The 24,741-nt window shown below is 53.6% G+C and overlaps 2 protein-coding genes across 3 annotated transcripts in view; one reads left to right on the top strand and one right to left on the bottom strand.

Annotated features, from left to right (window-relative positions):
* PAIP2B (poly(A) binding protein interacting protein 2B) overlaps positions 1 to 6,244 on the top strand; it is a 43,284-nt gene extending 37,040 nt beyond the window's left edge. Inside the window, exons 3-4 of the mRNA XM_039333819.1 lie at positions 2,796 to 2,981; positions 4,737 to 6,244. Of these exons, the coding sequence (XP_039189753.1) occupies positions 2,796 to 2,981; positions 4,737 to 4,793 (243 nt within the window). The 3' untranslated portion in view covers positions 4,794 to 6,244. The remainder of the gene's footprint in view (positions 1 to 2,795; positions 2,982 to 4,736) is intronic.
* A 2,254-nt stretch (positions 6,245 to 8,498) lies between these two features.
* Positions 8,499 to 23,402, bottom strand: NAGK (N-acetylglucosamine kinase). 2 transcript variants are annotated; one of them, XM_039333907.1, is made up of 10 exons: positions 23,269 to 23,402; positions 21,090 to 21,174; positions 19,418 to 19,516; positions 17,810 to 17,951; positions 15,562 to 15,672; positions 14,685 to 14,797; positions 13,488 to 13,575; positions 12,526 to 12,623; positions 10,011 to 10,089; positions 8,499 to 8,896 (listed from the first exon to the last, which is right to left on the bottom strand). In XM_039333907.1, exons 1-10 carry the CDS (start codon positions 23,295 to 23,297, stop codon positions 8,706 to 8,708), a joined length of 1,035 nt encoding a protein of 344 aa, XP_039189841.1. In that variant the 5' UTR covers positions 23,298 to 23,402; the 3' UTR covers positions 8,499 to 8,705. The 2 variants fall into 2 exon arrangements, with proteins under 2 accessions (XP_039189841.1, XP_039189842.1); XM_039333908.1 differs by having other exon boundaries at positions 23,161 to 23,299.
* Between the last annotated feature and the right edge of the window lie 1,339 nt (positions 23,403 to 24,741).

Here is a 24,741-nt window from a genome sequence, read left to right as displayed (position 1 = left end):
CTGGTTAATTGTCCTCACTGTCAGGAAGTTTCTCCTTAGTTCTAGGTTGCTTCTCTCCTTGGTGAGTTTCCACCCATTGCTTCTTGTCCTGCCTTCAGGCGCTTTGGAGAAGAGCTTGACTCCCTCTTCTTTGGGGCATCCCCTGAGAGACTGGAAGACTGCTATCCTGTCCCTCCTCGTCCTTCTCTTCATTAAACTAGACATCCCCAATTCCAGCCACCATTCCTTGTGTGTTTTAGCCTCCTGTCCCCTGATCCTCTTTGTTGCTCTTCTCTACGCTCTTTCTAGAGTCTCAACATCTTTTTTACATCATGCTGACCAAAACTGGATGCCGTATTCCAAGTGTGGCCTTACCAAGGCCTTGTAAAGTGGTATTAACGCTTCACGTGATCTTGATTCTAGGCGACTGGCAGAGGATGGTTTCCTGCTTCACAGTCACGTTACTTCTCTCTTCCTCGCCTCTTTTCTACTCCTGGTCTTCGTGTGGCTGATTTTAACCAGGGCCTGCTGGCTCCCTGCTCTGGAGAGGAGTAACAGAATAGCAGAGTTGGAAGGGACCTTGCCAGTCTTCTAGTCCAACCCCTGCCCACGGTAGAGGACCCTCTACCAGGAGTCCCCAACAGTTAGGACAGTGGAACAGCTTGCCTCCAGACATTATAGGTGCTTCATCACTGGAGACTGGACAGCCACTTGTCTGATATGGTATAGGTCAGGGGTGGGAAACTTGGGCTCTTTCATGACTTGTGGACTTCAACTCCCAGAATTCTTCAGTCAGCATGGGGGAACTATGGCCTCTTCATGACTCGTGGACTTCCAACTCCCAGAATTCCTGAGCCAGTCATGCTGAGGGGAAAGGGAAAGATTTCCAAGCTGAGCCAGGCTGGCTCAGGAATTCTGGGAGTTGAAGTGCACGAGTCATAAAGCGGCCTAGGCCAGAGGTAGGTAACCTTGGCCCTTTTATGACTCTTGGATTTCAACTCCCAGAATCCCTGAGCCAGCCATGCTGAGGGGAAAGGGAGAGGTTTCCAAGCTGAGCCAGGCTGGCTCAGGAATTCTGGGAATTGAAGTCTTTCAGTCATAACAGAGCCAAGGTTGCCTACCCCTGTCCTAAACGGTGAGCCTCCTAGACCAGGGGTAGGCAACCTTGGCCCCTTCATGACTTGTGGACTTCAACTCCCAGAATTCCTGAGCCAGCATGAGGGAACTATGGCCCCCTCATGACTCCTGGACTTCAACTCCCAGAATTCCTGAGCCAGCCATGCTGAGGGGAAAGGGAGAGGTTTCCAAGCTGAGCCAGGCTGGCTCAGGAATTCTGGGAATTGAAGTCCTTCAGTCATAAAAGAGCCAAGGTTGCCTAGCCCTGTCCTAAGTCCTAAACGGTGAGCCTCCTAGACCAGGGGTAGGCAACCTTGGCCCCTTCATGACTTGTGGACTTCAACTCCCAGAATTCCTGAGCCAGCCACGCTGAGGGGAAAGGGAGAGGTTCCCAAGCTGAGCCAGGCTGGCTGAGGAATTCTGGGAGTTGAAGTCCACAAGCCATGAAGGGGCCAAGGTTTCCCTCATGCTGGCTCAGGAATTCTGGGAGTTGAAGTCCACAGATCATAAGGGAGCCACAGTTCCCTATACTGGCTCAGGAAGTCATAAAAGAGCCAAGGTTCCCCACCCCTGTATAGGTTCTCCTGCTTGAGCAGGAGGCTGGACTAGAACGGGTCCCCAACCCCTGGGCCGTGGACTGGTACCAGGCCATGGCATGCCAGCCGCCAGTCCGCACACACAAGCAAAGCCCCATCCGTAGGATGCAGGCAGCACATAAAACCACACACTCTCCGGTCTACAGAAAAAATTCTCTCCATGGAACCGGTCCCTGGTGCCCAAAAGGTTGGGGGCCTCTGCCCTATATCAGTTCAGGCAAGTGGTTGTCCAGTCTCTTCTTGAAAACCTCCAGTGATGGAGCACCCACAACTTCTGGTGGCAAGGAGTTCCACTGGTTCATTGTTCTCAGGAGGGGGAGGAGGAGGAGGGGAAAGAAGAAAGATAACGTAAAGAGGGAAAAGAGAACAAAAAAAAGCGCCAACTTCTGACAGTTACAATCTCCAACTGTTTGCTTTTACACAACAGCGCGTGCAAACCATTTCTGTTAACAATAAACCTATGCGATTGGCAAAAACAAAGCAAATCAAGATTTCGTTTTTCCTTGCCAGCACCAAATCCGGAAGCCTTTTCAAAATAGAAATGGGACTGGATAGAGCAGAGGTCTTCCAACTTGGCCCTTTGATGACTCGTGGACTTCAACTCCCAGAATTCCTCAGCCAGCGTGCCTGGCTGAGGAATTCTGGGAGTTGAAGTCCACGAGTCATCAAAGGGCCAAGTTTGAAGACCCCGACATAGACTTTAAGAGGAGTGGACTTCAACTCCCAGAATTCCTCAATCAACGTGCCTGGCTGAGGATCTGGGAGTTGAAGTCCACGAGTCATCAAAGGGCCAAGTTGGAAGACCCCGGATATAGACTTTAAGAGGAGTGGACTTCAACTCCCAGAATTCCTCAATCAACGTGCCTGGCTGAGGGATTCTGGGAGTTGAAGTCCACGAGTCATCAAAGGGCCAAGTTGGAAGACCCCTGAGATGGAATCTCTTCTTTGGACAAAAGGATCCATTTAACTGCCTCGGCTTCCCTTTGCACCAGTGAACAGCGGATAGTTTTACTGGGATGCCCGTCTTGAAGCTGGCCAGCCGGTGGCCGGAGACACCTCTGATGAACCTCTTTTCTGACTCTCAGCTTCTCCCCCCCCCCCCAGGTGGAGGAGGAACTTCAGGAGCAGGAGTTCCTGGACCGTTGCTTCCAGGAGATGCTGGACGAAGAAGACCAGGAGTGGTTCATTCCATCCCGCGACTTGCCTCAGGGCCTGGGGCAGCTCCAGCAGCAGCTGAACGGACTCTCGGTCAGCGAGAACCCCCACGGCCACATCACGGAGGACATTCTGGTAAGGGGGGGGGAACACACCCCAAACAACCACTTCGTCAGCGGCGCTTCAGCATTTAAAACAAGAAGAAAAAAAATCCGTAGTATTTTCATTTTTATTCTTCTCTCCTGGCTGGGGGGGACGGCTGCCTGCAGTTTGGCAGTTCGATTCCGACCAGCTCCCGGTGGGCTCAGCCTTCCGTCCTTCCCAGGTCAGGAAAATGAGGACCCAGATTGTTGGGAAGGGTGTACTGACTCTGTAAAGCGCCCAGAGAGGGCTGTGAAGCGGTATATAAGTGCTAATGGAGGGAGGGAAACAAGGAGAAGCCCTGATGGCTGAGTGGCTAGAGCGTCATATCGCAGGCTGATTCTGCCCACAGCCATGAAGTTCGATCCTGACCGCCTCAAGGTGGACTCAGCCTTCCTTCCTTCCTTCCTTCCTTCCCTCCCTCCCTCCCTCCCTCCCTCCCTCTCCTTCCTCCCTCCCTCCCTTCCTTTTCTCCCCTCCATCTTCCTTCGTTCCTTCTCTCCCTTCTTTTCCTCCCTTCCCTCCCTCCATCTCATTCCTCCGTCCCTCCCTCCCTTTCCTCCCCTCCCTCCCTCCATCTTCCTTCCTTCCCTTCTTTTCCTTCCTTCCTTCCTTCGTTCCTTCCTCTTCCTCCTCCCTTCCCTCCCATCTCATTCCTCCATCCCTCCCTCCCTTCCTTTCCTCCCCTCCCTCCCTCCATCTTCCTTCCTTCCCTTCTTTTCCTTCCTTCCTTCCTTCCTCTTCCTCCTCCCCTCCCTCCATCTCATTCCTCCCTCCCTCCCTTCCTTTCCTCCCCTCCCTCCCTCCCTCCATCTTCCTTCCCTTCTTTTCCTCCCTCCCTCCCTCCCTTCCTTCCTTCCTTCCTTCCTTCCTCTTCCTCCTCCTCCTCCTTCTCCCTTCCCTCCCTCCATCTCATTCCTCCCTCCCTCCCTTCCTTTCCTCCCCTCCCTCCCTCCATCTTCCTTCCCTTCTTTTCTTCCCTCCCTCCCCTCCCTCCATCTTCCTTCCTTCCTTCCTTCCTAGGTCGGTAAAATGAGAACCCAGATTATTGGGGACAATAGGCTGACTCTGTAAACCGCCCAGAGAGGGCTGTGAAGCACTGCGAAGCGGTATATAAGTCTTAAGCGCTATTGCTATTTGGATACCGGCAGGTCACCTTAACCCTCGGCCTTCTTGGCCGACAGCCTAGGCGGAAGAGGCCTGGAGGAGGCGATCCGGGGAGTGGCAAACGTCTCCTGACCTCAGGCGCGGTTCCTCTCGCCCGGAAAAGAAGCACCGGCACCCTCTTTTGGGACCGTCCCAAAACGTTTTCTGGAATTGCTCCTGCAATAGCAGATGTTGGGAAACTGCCAGGCCGGAATGGGAGGAGGAGTCAAGCCAGGGCCTAGCTCAGAGTCCTTGCGCAGCCACAAGCAGATTGCCTTTGCGCTCTCCCAAGACCTTATCTCCTCGTTCCCAGGGGAAGGCGAGCAGCCTGGGGCAGAGCCTCCTCACGTGGGCGGGAGGCAGGAAAGCCACAGCTGGCACATCCGGTTTGACGTCCTATTTCAATGCAGAAATTCCTGAAGCGCAACACAGCAGCGGTGGGCCGCCGCCTTTGCCGGTGTGTCGTTCGTAGCCGAACGGTCGCTAAACGAAGCCAAGGCGCACCCGTGCTGGGCTCCTCCTGAGGTTAACCCTCTTGTAATTCTAATCTCTCTCTCTCTTTTCTTTCTCCCACCCCCCCTTGTCCCCCCCCCCCGTTTGCAGAGCAAAAGCACCTTAAATCCGGACGCCAAGGAGTTTGTCCCTGGGGTGAAATACTGAGCCGTCCGGCGAACCTCCTTCAAAAGACTCTTTTTTTTTTCCTGCCCTGGATGGGTGTGGGGATGGGGTGGGGGGGGGAGCGGGGCCCACTACTAGCAGTGGTGGGAAAGAGACTCTTTGCCGGCCAATTGGGGGCCCTCTCTGGCTTCTTTAACCCCTTCTTGTCTTGCTGCCTTGGGACATTTGGCAAACCAAGGGGAGAACCAAGACGCGCTCGCCGTGGGATGGCGCCTCCGGATGGGCCCACCCCCCCCCCCAGCCCCTCTGCTTCCGGTTAAACCCGCGCCCAGCCTCGCCTGACCCACCAGCAGCGTCTCCTGCTCGTCCCCCTCTCCCTCCCCCTGGTTAGCTGCCCCTCCAGGGGGGATTCGGGAGTTTGCCACGGGGTAGGCGAAGGGGCTCCCCTCCTCCGTGGACGTTCGCCAGCACAACAACCTCCTGCCTCTGCAGCTTTGGGGCAGCCCCTTCCTCTCTTTGCGTTCGGCCAGGGTGGGGCAGGGGCTTCGGTGGGAGCTGGGCCCCCAGCCCCTCTTGGCGTTTCGGGGCAGGGAGGCTGGGCGTTTCGTGGGCTGGGCTGGATGCCCCTTCCCTCCGGTTGCCAGCTGCCGTTCAGAGGAGCGAGGGCGGTGCTGCGTTTTGAGAGGAGTGAAGTGGTGCTGGGCCTTTCCTGGCCTTCCGTCTCTTCTCCCATTCCCTCTCCCGATCCAAAGCAAGCCCTGAAACACGGAAGTGTCCAATCTTTGGCCCTTTGGAAGACCTGTGGACTTCAACTCCCAGAATTCCCCGGCCTGGGGGGATTCTGGGAGTTGAAGTCCACAGGTCTTCAAAGCGGCCTACGTCAGACATCCCTGCCCTAAAAACACAGGGCCGGCAGCTACCGATGGCTCCTCCGCCGTAGGTGTCCCTCCGCTTTCCCGCCAGGCGTCTGAATCCTCACGGAGGCCGCTGGCTCTCTTCCGGCCCACCAGCACAACTTCCTCCAGTGAACGGGACAATCTGGTGCCCGTCCGTCGGGCACAAGGCTCCCCAAGGCCCAGACCTGGAGGGGGAGGGAAAGGGAGCAAGTGGCAGCTGTCTCCGTTACTCCTGGAGCAAAGCGTGACCCTTTATGGACCCTCGCCCCAAACCCTCCCGCTTTGTAGAGCTGCTGAGCGGGAACTTTTAAGAACAGGTTGCCGTTCTTCAGCAGAAGGGGAGCTCCTACAAGCCGGACGGGTCTCCAGCGGGCCACCCCGAGGAAGGCAGTCCAACCCAAGGAGAGCTTTTGGGGGACAGCTTTTGGGGGACCCCTTTGACGAGCAGAGGCACTTCTGCAATCCAAGTTGGGGCAACCCCTAAATTCTGCCTCTAGCCAGGCCGGGGGGAACTTGAGAGTGGTTTTTCCTGCTGTTTGTTCCTCAGCCTTTTCTTTGGGACAAACTGGGCCGCTGTTAAGACTTGTGGACGTCCAACTCCCAGAATTCCCCTGGCCGGGGAATTCTGGGAGTTGGAAGTCCACAAGTCTTCAAGGTTGCCCCTGATCATCCTAACAGCCAGCCACTCCGACCGGATTCTGAGGACCTCTTTGTAGGAGATAAGCTGCTTATCAGGATGGGGGGAAGAAGACCACCTCTTCCTCCTTTGCTTAATACTGTGGCTGCTCTCCCCCCTCCCCTTCAATCGGGTGGGGAACTCCGGCTCTTTGATGACTGGTGGACTGCAACTCCCAGAATTCCTAGCTCAGGAATTCTGGGAGTTGCAGTCCACCAGTCATCGAAAGGGCTGTAGTCCCCCCCCCCACCCTAACTTTTCACTGAAGCCAGTCTTTCTCCATCTGCTCCCTTCTCAATAGCCATCCTCCCCTACCAGCATGGTGCCTGGCATGATGGGGTTTGTAGTAGTGCCATCAGGTTGAGCCTTGGTGCTGCTCGGAAGGGACCCTGCTTGCCCCTTCCTTCCTTCCTTCCGATTCCTTTCTTCCTCCTCTTCAATTCCCTTCCTTCCTTCCTAACTCCTTTCTTTCTTCTTCTCTCTTGATTCCTTCCTTCCTTCCTTCCTTCCAGGACAGGGCAGCTTGTAGAGCTGGGCCAACATCAGCATCTTCCTCCCTGACTCTTCCAAGGAAACATTGACATAGGAAGCCCAGCGGGCACTGCCAATGGGAGCAGAAAAGCTCCAATTTCTCCCCCCCCGGGGGGGCTGGGTGTTTTTTCTTTGGGGGGGGGACACAGGAATGGCTCCGGATTCTGGCTTTGAAGCTTTGCTTAAAAGGTGGCGAGGGGCCGATATAGCTATCTCTCTGCCGTGGCGCCTTTGGGGTGAGAAGCGATGGGTAGGATGGTGCAAGGGCCCCTCCCCTCCCCTCTTCCCCAGAAGCCTTTGCAATGATGCGCTGCCCATTTTTACAATAATGCATTCTTCAATAAATGGATTTTGAGCTGGGTGTGGTGCCGAGGGTCTTTTTAGGATCTGGACGCCGTCGACTCGGCTGCAACCCCCCCCCCCGGATGTCAGCCTGGATTTGGGGGGGGGGTGTCAGCAGAAATGCAGGGACAGCACGATGGCAGTTAACTGGGATAAACCAGGACAAACCAGCCTATGAGGCAAGGCCCTTTTGCAAAGCTTTTGATCTAAATCACGGGTCTTCCAACTTGGCTGCTTTAAGACTTGTGGACTTCGACTCCCAGAATTCCTCAGCCAGGCACGCTGGCTGAGGAATTCTGGGAGTCGAAGTCCACTCGTTTTAAAGTCTATCTCAGGGGTCTCCAAACTTGGCCCTTTCATGACTTGTGGACTTTGACTCCCAGAATTCCTCAGCCAGGCACGGCTCAGCCTCGCTGGACTCTATGAACCGTGGTGGGGGATTGGGACGGCTGCCTGGCACAAATGAGAGGGTGGTGGGTGGTGACATCAGGGGCTAAATCCAGCCCTGAGAAGTCCAGAATGACAAGAGTTGGAAGGGACCTTGGAGGTCCTCTAGTCCAACCCCCTGCTCAAGCAGGAGACCCGATACCATTTTGTTGTGAGATACACAATGACAACAGAGCAGGGGCCTTCAAACTTGGCCACTTTAAGACTTGTGGACTTCGACTCCCAGAATTCCTCAGCCAGGCACGCGTCCACAAGTCATCAAAGGGCCAAGTTGGAAGACCCCTGATATAAATGTTAATCAAGCTTTACTCCATGGGAGATCTTTGCTTCAGGTCAGGACTGTTGATAGTTTGTTGATTCTCCAGCTGGTAACAGCCCCACAGCTGAAGGGCCGCTAAGCCCCCCTGGGGGGGTCCCCTTTGCCCATGAGAAGCAGGGCATGAGGAAAAAGGGGCCAGGCGCCCTCCCCATTGCCAGCAGGAACGAAAGCTCGCCAGCCCCCCCAAAAGCTCACAGGACAGATAGACCCACAATTCCCGTTGCTATGTGAGACGGTTGTTAACTAAGTTTTGCCCATTTTGCGACCTTTTCCTGCCGGTCCTTAAATGAATCGCTTGAGTTGTGAAGCGAGTCGCACAGTTGCTGAACAAATCCGGCTTCCCCTACGGGCTTTGCTAATCAGAAGGTTTGCAAGGGGGGGGGGTCACGTGACCCTGGGACGCTGCGACCGTCATAAATAGGAGCGTCTGGATTTCGATCACGCGACCACATTTTTGCAAGTGCGGTAAAAGGATCGTCGGTCGCTTTTTTGGAACTTGGGACGGTCGCTAAACGAATGATGGTTAAGTCAAGGGCTCAGCGTATCCAGGCACTCTGGCGTGTGGTTTTGCCACCGAGACCATGCCACTTTTTTTTTATTAAGCAACATTGTGTGTGTGTGTGTGTGTTTGTCAACTGCTCATACAAGGGGGGAGGCTCCCAAAGCAGCAAAGGGAAGCCAGACTTTGGAGCCCCCACCCCCAAGGACCCCAAGGATGGCCGGGAGCTGCCTGGCGCCCGACTCTAGGCGAAGGACTGGGTGTAGAAGACATCCACGTTGGCCGCGTAATCCAGAGGGAGGGGCTGACCGATGTGCCTGGCCCCCAGGCTGGCCCCCCCCAGGGCCGAGGACTGCTTCAGCTTCAGCAGGCTGAACCGGGAGAAGGCGCCGTGGAGCTGCCGGCTGTGCGCCTGGCCCAGGACCCGGACGAATCCTGAAAGAGGAGACAGGAGCCGGTGGGTGCTTCCCATCGGACACCCTCCTGCCCCCCACCCAAGCGGGGCTCCTGGCCTTGGACAGCTCAAGCCCCATTCTCCTTGTAGAAAGGAAGGCCACCCATTGCATTGCCTAAGGCAGTCCTCAACTTAGCAGGCACAAAGGAGCCCAAAATTGCAAATTGCTAAGCGAGATGGCTGAGTTTTGCCCCCTTTTATGACCTTTCCTGCCACAGTTGTCAAGTGGATCACTGCAAGTATTCAGCTATTGACATCATTGTTAAGGTTAATCTGCCTTCCCCGTTGACTTCGCCAGCCGGTCAGAGGGTGGCCAAAGGGGACCGCCTGACCTGACCGTGGGACTCGGCCACCGTTGTCAACAGGAATTGAGGGCCGAGCGTCTGAATTTTGATCAGGGCTATGGGGACGCTGCAACGGTCATAAGTGTGACAGATGGTCGTAAATCACTTTTTCCAGTGCCACTGTAACTTCGAACAGTCACTAAATGAACTGTCGTAAGTTGAGGACTGCCTGTGCTTCATGGGCGGCCGAGATCTTTTAAGCCCTCCTTTTCATTTGACTGTGGCAGGGGGTCTCCAACCTTGGCAGCTTTAAGATGGGTGGAATACAACTCCCAGAATCCCCTAGCCAGCTTGCTTTAAGACGGGAGGATTTCAGCTCCCAGAATCCTCCAGCCAGCTTGCTTTAAGATGGGGGGGACTACAACTCTCATAATCCCCCAGCCAGCTTGCTTTAAGATGGGAGGACTACAATTTCCAGAATCCCCCAGCCAGCTTGCTTTAAGATGGGAGGACTACAACTCCCAGAATCCCCCAGCCAGCTTGCTTTATGACGGGACTACAACTCCTACAATCTCCTAGCCAGCTTGCTTTAAGAAGGGGAGACTACAACTCCCAGAATCCCCCAGCCAGCTTGCTTTAAGACGGGGGACTACAACTCCCAGAATCCCCCAGCCAGCCACTTTAACACTGGTGGACTTCAACTCCCTGGCTGAGGAATTCTGGGAGTTGAAGTCCAGCCATCTTAAAGAGACCCCTGCTCTGGGGGCATCTGACCCGGAAGCAGATTTGCCTTTGCCGCTGAGGTCCTCACCTTCCCGCATCATCTCCCAGCTCTTCCACACGGATCCGACGCAGACGATGGGCAGTCCCAGATGCCCTTGTAGCAAGATCTGCAGGGAAACAAACGCCCGCCAAGGTCTGTGGGTCCCCCGCTGCCCAGGAGGCAGTCCAGGACACAGAGAGCCCTCGGCTTCGGATCACAAATGGGCCCAAAAATTTCCGTGGCTAAGTGAGGCAGTTGTTAGCTGAGATTTGCCCCATTGCTAAGTCAGGGGTAGGCAACCTTGGCTCTTTTACGACTCGTGGACTTCAACTCCCAGAATTTCTGAGCCAACATGGGGGAACTATGGCCCCCTCATGACTGGTGGACTTCAACTCCCAGAATTCCTGAGCCAGCCTGGCTCAGCTTGGAAACCTCTCCCTTTCCCCTCAGCTTGGCTGGCTCAGGAATTCTGGGAGTTGAAGTCCACCAGTCATAAAAGAGCCAAGGTGGCCTAAGGCCTAGGCCGCTTTATGACTTGTGGACTTCAACTCCCAGAATTCCTGAGCCAACATACCTCAGCTTGGAAACCTCTCCCTTTCCCCTCAGCTTGGCTGGCTCAGGAATTCTGGGAGTTGAAGTACACGAGTCGTAAAAGAGCCAAAGTTGCCTACCTCTGCCCTAGGCCGCTTTATGACTCGTGGACTTTAACTCCCAGAATTCCTGAGCCAGAATGGCTCAGATTGGAAACCTCTCCCTTTCCCCTCAGTATGGCTGGCTCAGGAATTCTGGGAGTTGAAATCCACCAGTCATAAAAGAGCCAAGGTGGCCTACCCCTGGCCTAGGCCTAGGCCGCTTTATGACTCGTGGACTTCAACTCCCAGAATTCCTGAGCCAGCCTGGTTCAGATTGGAAACCTTTCCTTTTCCCCTCAGCATGGCTGGCTCAGGAATTCTGGGAATTGAAGTTCACCAGTCATAAAAGAGCCAAGGTGGCCTACCCCTGGCCTAGGCCGCTTTATGACTCATGGACTTTAACTCCCAGAATTCCTGAGCCAGCATGGCTCAGCTTGGAAACCTCTCCCTTCCCCTCAGCATGGCTGGCCCAGGAATTCTGGGAGTTGAAGTCCACGAGTCGTAAAAGAGCCAAGGTTGCCTACCCCTGTGCTAAGTTAGTAACCCGGTCGTTAAGCGGATCTGGCTTCCGTCCCTTGCCTCTGCTTGTCAGTGGCTCACAAAAGGGGACCGCATGACCCCAGGACACGGCAAAACCGTCCTAAGTACATGCCAGTTGCAAGCAGCTGAATTTTAATCGCGTGACCGTGGGGATGCTACAAAGGTAACTGAAAAACAGTCCCGGGTCACTCTTTCCAGCGCCGTTGTACCTTTGAACGGTCCCTAAACGCACTTGTAACTTGAGAACTACCTGTACTACAGCCCCACTACTACATGGTTAGTAATATACTTAAGACAATAGACAGCATTGTAAGAGTCCGATGTTGGGCAGAGTGATGGCACAAGGGAAGAAACCGGGTCTGGTTAGTTTAGCCCGCCAGGCCCTCTAGCGCCATCTGGAGGGGAGGAGTTGAAACAGATGATGTCCAGGATGGGAGGGGGTCTGCAAGTGTCTTCTCAGCCTCCCCCCCCCCTCCTGACCCACACAAGGTTACAATTGTTCTTTCCGCAGTCCTAACTATCCACTGGAGTCTGTAGCTTGCACTGCAAGACAGAACAATTGTCCTTTTTCTTGGTTCCTAAACCAGGGTTTATCAAACAAGCCAGGGGTCCCCAACCCCCGAGCTGCAGCCTGTTTGAAACCTGGCTGTGGGAAAAATGGGCAAGCACTCATGCACGCACCTGCCACTCACGTGTCCCACCCCATCCCGCGCCGGCTCGGGCCTCCGAGTTGGAAAGATTGGGGACCCCTGAAATAAGCCACCATTGGCTGGATTCATACCAGGTGCCAAACCATACTGTGGCTTAGGGCAAAGGAGGAGGAGGTGCTTCCCTCTAGGACAGCGGTTCTCAACCTGGGGGTCGGGACCCCATTTGGGGTCGAACGACCATTTCACGGGAGTCGCCAAACGCAGTCCGCCATTTCCCCCCCCCCCCTTTTCCTTAGCTGTGCTACTCCCTTTTATTCTACTGGCTTTTGAAAGCCAATAGAAGAGACTCTCTTGAACAGAGTCTAATTCTATTGGCTTTCAAAAGCCAATAGGAATTGTCCAGGCTCTGTCTGCCCTGCTGAGCCCGCCAAAAGCCCCATTCTGCAAACGGTGCTGCACCAGTTGAGTAGTCCTCGACTTACGACCGGTTGGGGGTTGCAGCATTAAAAAGGTTGAGAACCACTGCTCTAGAAGCCAGCTTGGATCCAGATCAACAAAGGAAGAGCCCCCTTCTTAGGGGGGGCCCTGAACCTCGCTCCCCCCAATTATGTTCCAGAGTTAGCCTCAATATGGCTGCTTCATAAGCCCCAATTAACTCTGGGAGGTGGGCCAGGGAAAGGAAGCAGCCACCGTCCTCAATCCTGCAACTTTTCTGCCACCGTCCATCCTGGGCTAAGTTACCTGGTCAATTTTGGGCAGCACAGCCACGATATGCCGCGCCAGGACTTCTCCGGCCCTGTTGAAAACGTAGCGGCACAGGGGATCCCCAGCCTGGGCACCTGCATAAGAGACGGGGAACCAGGTTTACCCTTTCATTTCGCCCCTCCCAGACCAGCTTTCTCCAACCTGGGGCGCCCGGGGTCTGAAGACAGAATCCCCCAGCCAGCATGCTTTAAGACAGGGGTCTTCAAACTTGGCCCTTTGATGACTTCTGGACTTCAACTCCCAGAATTCCTCAGCCAGCATGCCTGGCTGAGGAATTCTGGCAGTTGAAGTCCACAAGTTATGAAAGGGCCAAGTTTGAAGACCCCTGCTTTAAGATGAGTGGACCAACTCCCAGAATCCCCCAGCCAGCATGCTTTAAGTTGAGTGGACTTCAACTCCCAGAATCCCCCAGCCACCATGTTTTAAGATGTGTGAACTTCAACTCCCATAATCCCCCAGCATGTTTTAAGATCTGTGGACTTCAACTCCCATAATCCCCCAGCCAGCATGCTTTAAGATGAGTGAACTTCAACTCCCATAATCCCCCAGCCAGCATGCTTTAAGTTGAGTGGACTTCAATTCCCAGAATCCCCCAGCCAGCATGTTTTAAGATGTGTGGACTTCAACTCCCAGCATTCCCCAGCCAGCAAGCCTTAAGATGGGTGGACTTCACCTCCCAGAATCCCCCAGCCATTTATAGCTGATCGTGCCTGGTGATGTCTAAATCCGTGTCTCTCAACCTTGCAACTTTTAAGGTGGGTGGACTTGGGCTCCCAGAATCCCCCAGCTGCAACCATCTAATGTGAAAGCCCAAACTGTCCCATGCTGACTTAGCACAGTCCAAGAACTGGATTAAGTGTCTGCCTGAGCGAGAATCCCAGAGTTTTTTTTCCTGGCATCCCCAAAAGACCCACCCCCCTCGAGCGATGTGCCCACACCTTCAGCCAGCTTCTGGCAGAAGCCTGCAAATTTAGACTTTTCAAAGGTCGTGTAGAGGTGAGTCAGGAGCCCCATCCGGTCGGAAACCTGTCGGAAAACAGGTGAAAATGTAAAGGAAGGAGAAAACAAACTTATTGGTGTGAAGACAGGACAATGGGACATGGGACGAGGTGCTGTTAAAACCAGAGACTTGGATTATTTTAATAAACTATGCTGAAGTTAGTTGAGGGTTTACATCACTGTTTCCCAAACTTGACAATTTTAAGGCATGAGGACTTTAACTCCCAGAATTCCACAGCCAGCAACGCTGGCTGTGGAATTCTGGGAGTTGAAGTCCTCATGCCTTAAAATTGTCAAGTTTGGGAAACACTGGTTTACATGAACACATATACTTTCCTTTCCTTTTCTTTTCTTTCTTTTTCTTCTTCTTCTCTCTCCTTCACTAGATTCCCTTTCCTTTCCTTTCCTTTCCTTCCTTCCCTCCCTCCCTTCTCCAACACTGGAAGTTTTTAAGAAGAGACTGGACAGCCACTTGTCTGAAATGGTCTAAGCTCTCCTGCTTGAGCAGGGGGTTGGACTAGAAGACCTCCATGGTCCCTTTCATCTGTTTTCCTTCCTTCCTTCCTTCCTTCCTTCCTTCCTTCCTTCCTTCCTTCCTTCCTTCCTTCCTCCCTTATGCTACCTTGAACACCGTCAAATAACCACAACTGCCTATCCCAAGTGCCTGGGAAGGCCTCGATAGGTGGATAAAAATGCCAAATCTAGTCTGAACATCTGGTTGTGTGACCAAACATAATCCCGAATTGTACACTGAGTTGCAAAGTGCTTTTGTCTCTGGCGTTAGAGATTAGCCTCCAGAGGTGCTCAGAAGCTTCCAAGTCTTTCCTTGGCGTACAGAAACCCTACAGGGGGGTCCCCACCCCAATGCCTGTCTCCCCCGGAGTCGGAAGCAGAGTAAGAGGTAGGTCCAGCGGTTCCTTGAGCATCTCTTAGCAGGAATGCCTCCTCATAAGGCTCACAGCACAACATCACCTTTGGGACATCTACAGCCTTCCCAATGGGAGACTTTCTGCTTTCCTACATATTTTGGCTGAACTCTGACCTCAGTCTGCTCTCCCCCTCCCACAGATGCAAGTCCCCCGTCCCCAGAAGAGGGCAATAGTGAAGGTCTGGTTCGGAGTGGACCAGCCGCTTACCTGGAAGTAGTCAAACATGGCCTGCTTGACGTAGCCGATGTCATGTGGTGGGACCTCCAGGTTGTCCAGGCCATCAAACACCATCTTCACAGCCTGGTGGGCAATCCAGTAAGCTGACAGCAAAAGAGAGGGTCAGCCTGGGGACTGGACTTGGATCCCCCATCCATACAATACATAAAACCCCACGGGCCAAATTCTTCAGCTCTGACTGGACAGTGGGGAATGGAAGGATTTATATATTTATATTGTGGTGGGAGTTAGTTAGGCACAACAATAGTGTTCCAGTGTGTGAATTCAGAGCTTGAAATAAGAGATGCTAAGAATTGGCGGGTGAGAGAACAGGAGGGAAAGCCTGCGTTTCAAGCGAATCGGAGAAGGTGATTTGTGACTGTTAATTGGAGGAGGGCATTGTGCTTTGAGACTAAGGAAGGAATTCAGATTTCGGCTTCCACCATGGACCTGCCGACGCCGTGCAGCTCGAATAAAGATTCTTTAAGATAAACAATGCCTCAAAGTTCTTTGAAGAGTTTCACCTGTCGGAACCATGACGTGCATATTGATATTTATAAATCCTTCCCTTCCCCACCGTCCAGTCAGAGCTGGAGAAGCTCCTGGGATAAGAAGTAAAACATCTTCAAGTCCAGTTGCCTCCTGAAAAAAAGCACCTTTGGGACATCAAGAGAGAAGTGGCCAGGATTACAGAAGCCAGCCTGCTGGAGAAAGCTGGATATTGGAGAAGTTCTCAAGAAGTTCTCTGAAGGCCCAAGAGTGTTTGTCCACCGCAAAATTCTGGCCATGTCAGAGAACTAGGATAGGACTTGCAATCTCCCACAGCCGTCTGCAAACTTATCCGTTAGGAAGATCCTGATTTCCTCACCTGATCCTTCATCCCCCATCATGTGGCCCCATCCTCCACAGCTGATCTGAGAGCCATCAGGGTTGATCAGCTTGCAGTTGGAGCCGGTTCCTGAGATAAGCACCACCCCACCTGGAAAGAAATGACTGTCAAGGACAGGGGTAGGCAACCTTGGCTCTTTTATGACTCGTGGACTTCAACTCCCAGAATTCCTGAGCCAGCCACGCTGAGGGGAAAGGGAGAGGTTTCCAAGCTGAGCCATGCTGGCTCAGGAATTCTGGGAGTTGAAGTCCCCGAATCATGAAGGGGCTTTAGTTCCCCCACGCTGGCACAGGAATTCTGGGAGTTGAAGTCCACCAGTCATAAAGCGGCCTAGGCCTAGTCAGGGGTAGACAACCTTGGCTCTTTTATGACTGGTGGACTTCATCTCCCAGAATTCCTGAGCCAGCCATGCTGAGGGGAAAGGGAGAGTTTCCAAGCTGAGCCGTGCTGGCTCAGGAATTCTGGGAGTTGAAGTCCACGAGTCATAAAGCGGCCTAGGCCTAGGCCAGGGGTAGGCCACCTTGGCTCTTTTATGACTCGTGGACTTCAACTCCCAGAATTCCTGAGCCAGCTACGCTGAGGGGAAAGGGAGAGGTTTCCATGTTCAGCCATGCTGGCTCAGGAATTCTGGGAGTTGAAGTCCACGAGTCATAAAAGAGCCCAGCTTGCCTACCCCTGGTCAAGGGGGTCAGGACCGCCATCTTGCTACGCTACGCGTTGCCTGCTGGCAGTCCACCCTGCTTCCATGGGAGGGAGAGCTGGGGGGGGATTAAGGAGGGGGTCCGCATGTGGGAGGAGTCAAAACGACACATCGTCCCGTCCCAGGAGAACCGCAGCCCGTTCCAGAGTCACACACTGCGGGATGCAGAACCAACCAGCCGGCGAAGACGGGAACCGTTACCCCCAAAATAGCAGTAGCCCTTAGACTTATAAACCGCTTTACGTTGCTTTCCAGCCCTCTCTAAGCGGTTCTCAGAGTCGGGATCTCACCCCCAACCATCTGGGTCCTCATTTTACCGACCTGGGAAGGACGGAAGGCTGAATCAACCCTGAGCCGGTCAGGATCGAACTGCCGGCAACGGGCAGAGTCAGCCTGCAGTGTTGCATTCTCGCCACTGCACCGCCACATCTCTTAACTGTTAACAATTCGTTAACACCTAACTGGACTCTCGCAGAATTCCTGGCAACCTGCCCCTTGGGACAAGTCAGTCATCAATAGGCACATAAAAATAAACCACGTTTACGGGCCATTCAAAAGAGACAATGAAAAAGCTAAGAAGGAAACCCAAACAGACCAGGAGACGCCCTGACTGGCAGCCAACACCCAGATAAGCAGGGATTAACACCAGAGAAGCAATCAAGCAGAAAACCATAATCAAGGAACTGTCAAAGGGAAAACCACAACCCTGACAGCAAGCGACTGTATATAAACCGGGAGCAAAAGCTCACATTTCCTTGCACTGGTGCTGTGACCTAATTGGGTAATGAAGTATCTACTAATAAACCAACAAACAAGGTCAGAGAGCACCAAGACAAGGAAGGGAAGGAGGGAAGGAGGGACAAAAGGAAGGAAGGGAGGGAGCGAGGGAGGGAGGGAGGGAGGGAAGGGTGAAGGGACAAAAGGAAGGAAGGAGGGAGTCAAAAGAAAGGGAGGGAGGAAGGGAGGAAGGGACAAAAGGAAGGAAGGGAAGGAAGAGAAGGAGGGAGGGACAAAAGGGAGGGAGGGAGGAAGGAAGGGAAGGAGGAAGGAAGGGAAGGAGGAAGGGAGAAAAGGAAGGAAGGGAAGGAGGAAAGGACAAAAGGAAGGGAGGGAGGAAGGAAGGGAAGAAGGGACAAAAGGAAGAGATGGAGGAAGGAAGGAAAGGAGGGACAAAAGGAAGGAAAAAAGGGAGGGAGGAAGGAAGGAGGGACGAACAAAAAGGAAGGAAGGGAGGGAAGGAAGAGAAGGAGGGAGGGATAAAAGGAAGGAAGGGGAGAAAGGAAGGAACGAACAAATGAACTGAGAAAGGGAGAGAAGGAGAGAATAACAGAAGGACTGAAGAAGGCAGGAAGAGAGGGAGGGAGGGACGGACAAAAGGAAGAAAAGGGAGGAAGGAAGGAAAGAAAGAAGGGAGGGAGGGAGGGAAGAAGGAAAGGGAAGGAAGGAAGGAAAGAAAGGAGGGAAGGAAGGAAGGAAGGAAGGAAGGAAGGAAGGAAGGAAGGAAGGAAGGAAGGAAGGAAGACGTACCGGTGTTGGTCGCAGTGGCGATGGCCCCAACGGCATCGGTAGTGATAAAGTAATTCTCGCTCAGATGTGGGAAGCGGGTCTTCATGTCCTCAATGAGCTTCTTGATGGCTTCCTTCTGCTCCCCTCCACTCAGGGAGAGACCCTGCAGTCACAGGCAGCCACACTGTAAGCCCCCAGCCCCCATCCGACAGAACTCCCCCCCCCAAAAAAAAGTTTCTGCATGAGACGGCCCCAAAATATACAATATACACCAGGGGGAAAATCATGGCAGAAGGTAGCAGGAGGACCTCCACTGACCTTCCGTGTCGTGGAGATCTTCAGGGGTCACGGACTCCCTACATGGGTGTCTAGAGCCGGGCTCCCACCCCTGGAACCTCTGGCTGGAGAAGCTCTCTTAAACCTTTTCCAATCAACCCCCTGGGCTCCTGGGGCTGGGGATTCAGAAAGGATGCCGTTCCTCCAAGGTCCTTTCACCTTTCACCTGAGGACCACCGGTGGGGTTGAGCTCCTCCCTAGCAAAGGTGGTCAACTCCTTCCAGCCCCCAAGGGAAGGCCAAGCATGCAAAGAACGCTGGCAGGGATTGGGTAGGGCCAGTCTAGGGAAAAAAAGGACCAGGGGAGGACAGGATAGCAGCGTTCCCGTATTTGAGAGGCTGCCCCAAAGAAGAGGAGGGGGTCCACCTAGTCTCGAAAGCACCTGGACAAGAAGCAACGGATGGAAACTAATCAAGGAGAAAAGCAACCTGGAACTAAGGAGAAACTCCCTAACACTGAGGACGATTAACCAGTGGAACAGCTTGCCACTAGAAGTTGTGGGTGCTTCATCACTGGAGGTTTTTAAGAAGAGACTGGACAATCACCTGTCTGAGATGATATAGGGCAGTGATGGTGAACCTTTCAGAGACCGAGTGCCGAAACTGCAACCCAAAACCCACTTATGTATCATCGGGTGCCGGGTGGGCGTGGCCCATCGGTGGGTGTGGCCCATTGGGTGGGTGTGGTCCCATTGCGTGGGCATGGCTGCGGTGGTAACGGCAGACCGGGTGGGACTAAAAAGTTCAGTCAATCAGTTCCAACTTTGCGAGATCTTTTTTTTCCCGCGAGAAGTTGAAATTGATTGATTGATTGAACCTTTTTTTTTTTTTTGCACACGGCGGCAGAGGCCTAAAGCGAAAAAGTTTTATAAAACCCAGCTGAAGGTGTAGGACTGAGGCGACGGCGCGTGTGCCCACAGAGAGGGCTCTGAGTGCCGCCTCTGGCACCCGTGCCATAGGTTCGCCACCATGGGTATAGGTTCTCCTGCTTGAGCAGGGGGATGGACTAGAAGACCTCCAAGGTCCCTTCCAGCTCTCTTATTCTGTTACCCTGGGCTAGCAGCATCCCCAGCAAAGCAGGATGAGGCCAAAATATTGACTGGCAGATGGCATCATCCCCAAAACACCGCCACAGCATGTCCCATGCATGGTGACATCAAGGTCCTTGACTTCTTTGCCCCCACCTGCCCTGGGCATTTCCCTAAAGGCCGTGACTGGCTGCAAAGGGACAACCTGGGGGGAGGATTGGGGATGTGGGGGGGGGACTTTCCTGGAAAGAGGGCGGGAGACTCACCAGCGAACGAAGCGGAGTGTGTGGATCGCCCCCCGCCTTCCTTTTAGCATCTCGGACCATGGCGTCGATCCGGTCCAGGCACGTGTCCGAGCCAACCAGCTGCTTGCCCAGAGGGGGGGGTGGAGAGAGAGAGAGAGACACCCTTCAACTTGCACACTTTTTATTTTTGGAAAGTTTTATTGATTTTCCAATATTACATTTATATCTTTGAAAAACGACGTGGTTGACTGAGTTACCATAATTCAACTACATCCAAATATCATTAGAATGAATCCCACACTATTACAGTAAGTATATCCTCTCTTTTCCCTTAATGTGGACGGTCTCATATTTAAATTAATACACTTCTGATTCTATCCATCAAATAAAAAACAACTGTCTTACGTTTATCAATAGTTTCTAGTTTGTATACACCAGCGGTTCTCAACCTGTGGGTCGGGACCCCATTTGGGGTCGAACGACCATTTCACGGGGGTCGCCAAACAACGCAGTCCGCCATTTTTTTCCCCTTTTCCTTAGCTGTGCTACTCCCTTTTATTCTATTGGCTTTGAAAGCCAATAGAATAGACTCTCTTGAATAGAGTCTAATTCTATTGGCTTTCAAAAGCCAATAGGAATTGTCCAGGCTGTCTCTGCCCTGCTGAGCCCGCCAAAAGTCCCATTCTGCAAACGGGGCTGCAAGTTGTCTGCAGCGAAGGCGAGCTGTCTGGAAGTTTCCACCCCTCCCTGCTGAGCAACTACTAAAAATATTAAGTAAAAGAGGGCCAGGGGTGGGAGGTGGGAGGCCGGCGGGCGCAGGGAGGGTTGCTGGCGCGCGTGGGGCCCGATGGGTGCCTTACCTCCCTTGGGCTGGGCCAGCTGGTGGCCCAGCCGGTGGTCGCCCTGCACCGTCTCTGCCGCTTGCCAGCTACGCCTCAGCCGGCGCAGGAGGCGGCACCACGCATGCGCGGCGCTCCCGGGCAGGGAAAGTCCTCGACTTACGACCGGTTGGGTAGTCCTCGACTTATGACCGGTTGGGGGGGGTCGCGACATTAAAAAGGTTGAGAACCACTGGTATATACCTTCCTCGTTTTTAACGTTCGATCTTTGAGACCATCAATGTCCTGGTAAATTTCTTCCCAGTTTTCATTTTGCATGAATGATTTAAAGTTAACGTTTATTACTTATCATTTCCAAGTTTTAAAGGTTCCCCGTTCCCTTTTATCACAATTCCTCACAAAATCTGGCACACGTCTCATCCATTTCAATTCTCACCATCCATATCGACGAATTAAGAATACAATAAAATATTCTCATTTTCTAATCGTTTCCAAATATCTTCAACCTAGTAACCCAAATTTCTTTTGCACGCTTAAGGTACAGGCCCCCAACCTTTTGGGCACCAGGGACCGCTTCCGTGGAGACAGGTTTTTCCGTGAACCGGAGGGTGTGTTGTTTTTGTTTCCCCCCCCCCAGATGTCCCTGGAAAAAATGAAAGCAAGCACCTCCCCCTACTCACTTTTTCCCCTGCCTCCAGAAGCAGTAAATGCTCCAACACTGGAAGTTTTTAAGAAGAGACTGGACAGCCATTTGTCCGAAATGGTGTAAGGTTTCCTGCCTGAGCAGGGGGTTGGACTAGATGACCTCCAAGGTCCCTTCCAACTTTACTACTATTAATATTACTATTACTTACCCAGTGGTTGGTGCAGGGCCCCTCGGCCTCGGCCAGGATCTTGCCATCTTCGGAGAGCAGCACCGCCTTGGAGTGGGTCCCCCCCCTGCAGAGGAAGACAGAGGCCATTTGAGGGGCTGTAGGGGGGGATTCTGCTTCCCAGCCTGGCGGGGGGTCAGTCCAGGAGGCTCGTGTGAAAATCCCAGGGGGAAATTAAGGAAAGAAAACAGCAACAAGAGGAGAAAATCTCTGTCGCTCAGGGTTGAAATGAGGGGGTCCTGGGTGCTCTCTGAGCTGCGTTGATTGTCTGCAGATGTTTCATGACCTAACTAGGTAACAGCATCAGTGCTAGAAGGGAAGGAGGAGGAGGAGGAGGAGGAGGAGGAGGACTGTGGGGTCCTTGCTGCTCTCTGAGCTGGGTGGTTTCCTTGCAGGCGTTTCGTGACCCAACTAGCTAACGTCATCAGTGCTAGGAGGAAGGGGGGGGGTCTGCTCTCTGTTTCTATACAAGATTGGTGGGAGTGTCCTTGGTGGCTCCTCAAATAGGTTGTTATTTATTGTTAGATTGTGCGTCTCAGTTGGTGGTTCCTCGATTGGGTAACGTTTCCTGTCTGACTGTTGGTCTAAATCAGTGGTTCTCAACCTGTGGGTCGGGACCCCATTTGGGGTCGAACGACCATTTCACGGGGGTCGCCAAACAACGCAGTCCGCCATTTTTTTCCCCCCTTTTCCTTAGCTGTGCTCCTCCCTTTTCTTCTATTGGCTTTTGAAAGCCAATAGAAGAGACTCTCTTGAATAGAGTCTAATTCTATTGGCTTTCAAAAGCCAACAGGAATTGTCCAGGCTGTCTCTGCCCTGCTGAGCCCGCCCAAAGTCCCAGTCTGCAAACGGTGCTGCACCAGTGGAGTAGTCCTCGACTTACGACCGGTTGAGTAGTCCTCAACTTACGACCGGTTGGGGGTCGCGGCATTAAAAAGGTTGAGAACCACTGGTCTAAATGCTCATCTTGGGGTGGATCTCAGCTTCTCTGGGTGCTGAACCACCAAGGCCACGCCCACCAACACTGTCTTGCTGGCTGGGGAATTCTGGGAGTTGAAGTCCACAAGTCATCAAAGGGCCAAGTTAAAACCCCTGGTTTTAACCCTGTCCTCTCCCCAAGCCACACAAACCACAATCTGCAGACTAGTTATGCCGGTTTCCAGTTTCCCTTCCACCAAAGCCGGCCAAGAACTGGCCAAGCCAGAAGCCACTTGGCCCCGCCAGATCACAGCTTTGAAATGCTTTGCATGCAAGAATCCCTTCCTTCCTTCCTTCCTCCTCGCCTTTCAGCCCTGCCCAGCCACATGGAACCTCAGCCGCTTTGCAATCTGGGAAACGTTCCTCTTTCCACCCAGGCCTAGTGCAAGAAGGCTATTTGGGGGGGGGGCAGGGAAAAACATCTGTGAATAATAAAAGAATGGGTATTTTGAAACGCAAGAGGGATCCAACGCCCCTCCGACAAGTTTCTCTCTCCGATTTCTGGGGGAGTCGAGGCAGGTAGAAGCCCCGATGACGTCACCCAGCCTGCACAGCACAGGGATTCCCCCCGGGGAGGGTTGTGGGCATCCTCCAGCCAGACGCCCGCGGGCGCCACGTTGGGGAAGGCTGCTTGTTGCAGGGAGCCTTCAACGGGCCCAGAGGGGGCAGGAGCCCCCCCAACCCCGATCTCCCCCTCTTCTCTCAATGCACACGTGCAACGCAAGTCGACACGCGTTCGCACGATGCCAGCATCAAGAAAGCCGGGCGGCGGTGGGGCTGCAAAGTTGCAACCCGCAAAAGGACGCGGGGGTCCCTCCGAGCCCCCACCCCCCACTTTGGGAAGGGCCCCCCCGAGCCGCTCCAAAGAGGAGCCCCCAGAGCAGAGTCTCCCCCCCCACACTGCCTATCCCGGGCGGGCGGGGGAGGGAGGGGAGGCGAGTCCCAGCCAAACCCGTCTCCCTGGGGGGGGGGTCGTGCCTCTCCCCCGCCGCCCCCTCCCCGGGATGGGGCTCCCCCGCCCGAGCGCAGCCCCCCCGCGCCGGCATCGCCTCGCCCGGCGCCCCTGGAGCCTCACCTGGCTGCTCAGGTGAGGCGCCAGGTGAGCTGGAGAAGGTGATGCGAGCGCTGGGGGGGGGCTGCAAGCCTCCCCCGGCTGCTCCCCTGGCGGGGCCGCCCGGCTCACCCCTCCACCCCGCCGTAGACCGCGGCCATGCAGCTCCGCCCGTCCTTCCTTCCTTCCTTCGACCGGCCCGGGCGGGCTTCCCACGTCGGGGCGGGTTGCGGAAGTCAGACACGGGTTCCCAGCCCCGCTCCGCCCCTTTCACCGGGACACGTGTCCTAGGGACCTCCCTCCCACACACACACACACACACACACACACACACACATACACGCACCGCCCTGGCTTTCAGCCGGAGCAGGCAGGTGCCCGGCAGGTGGAGCCGCCTCTCCGGCTATAGCCCACCCCGCAGGGTCGGCCAGGCAGGGGCTGCCCCCTCCCGGGAAGAGAGGAAAGAGAAGGGGGCAGCGTCCCCCTCCCCAAAAGGGAAAGGGCTCCCCCTGGTGGTTGCACCATCGTCTAGTCCCCCACTAAAAGTGGCCAGGTCTAGGGACCCCAGCGCCAATGGGGGGGGGCTGCTTATATCTCCCCCCCCCCAACCAGGAGGAAATAGCCCAGCCAATTCCCTTCCACACAGCCCATCGGCTGGACCTGGGCTCCACTGCTTGTTCTTCAGCCTCCCCCGCTCCTGGTTTAAATAATAATAATAATAACACAACACTCCAGATTTAACAATTGTCGATAAGAAAGACAAAAAAGTCTGGATAGCGGACGTGGCAGTGCCTGGAGACAGCAGAATAGACGAGAAAGAACTGGAGAAGATTACAAAATACAAAGACTTACAAATAGAAATAGAAAGACTGTGGCAAAAGCAAGCAAGGGTAGTACCAATAGGCATAGGCTCCTTGGGCGCAATCCCAAAACAACTGGAGCACCACTTGAACACCATTGGCATTGACAAATTCGCTATTAGTCAATTGCAAAAGGCGGCCTTATTAGGAACTGCTTCCATTCTGCGATGATACCTGTAATACCATCAAGCATCCACATCTGCCTGGGTAAGGACTCGATAGGTAGACAAAATGCCAAATCCAGTCTGAACATCTGGCTGACTGTGCGATGATCAATAATAATAATAATAATAATAATAATAATGATGATGATGATGATGATGATAATGATTTAAAAATTAAAAAATAGCTGGGAAAGCAGATAATAACAAGACCTGGCAATGGCTAAGAGCAGGAAAATTGAAGAAAGAGACTGAGGGACTAATTCTGGCTGCACAAGACCAAGCCTTAAGGACAAAGGCATACAAAGTCAAAATTAAGAAGACAGCAACAGACAGTAAGTGCCGCCTGTGCAAAGAAGCTGAAGAAACAGTGGACCACTTGGTAAGCTGTTGCAAGAAGATTGCACAGACTGATTACAAGCAGCGGCATGACAAAGTAGCAACAATGGTCCATAGGAAGATCTGCAAAAAATATCATTTGCCTGTAAGCAAAAACTGGTGGGATCATAAAATAGAGAAAGTCATAGAAAATGATAAAATTAAACTGCTCTGGGACTTCAGAGGGCGGGCTGAGGAATTCTGGG

Source organism: Crotalus tigris, unplaced genomic scaffold (genome assembly GCF_016545835.1).
Source record: "Crotalus tigris isolate CLP2741 ecotype Arizona unplaced genomic scaffold, ASM1654583v1 scf7180000024513.1755786, whole genome shotgun sequence".
Taxonomy (NCBI): Eukaryota; Metazoa; Chordata; class Lepidosauria; order Squamata; family Viperidae; genus Crotalus; species Crotalus tigris.
Note: the sequence above shows the minus strand (reverse complement) of the source record. Positions and strands in the feature narration are given on the sequence as shown.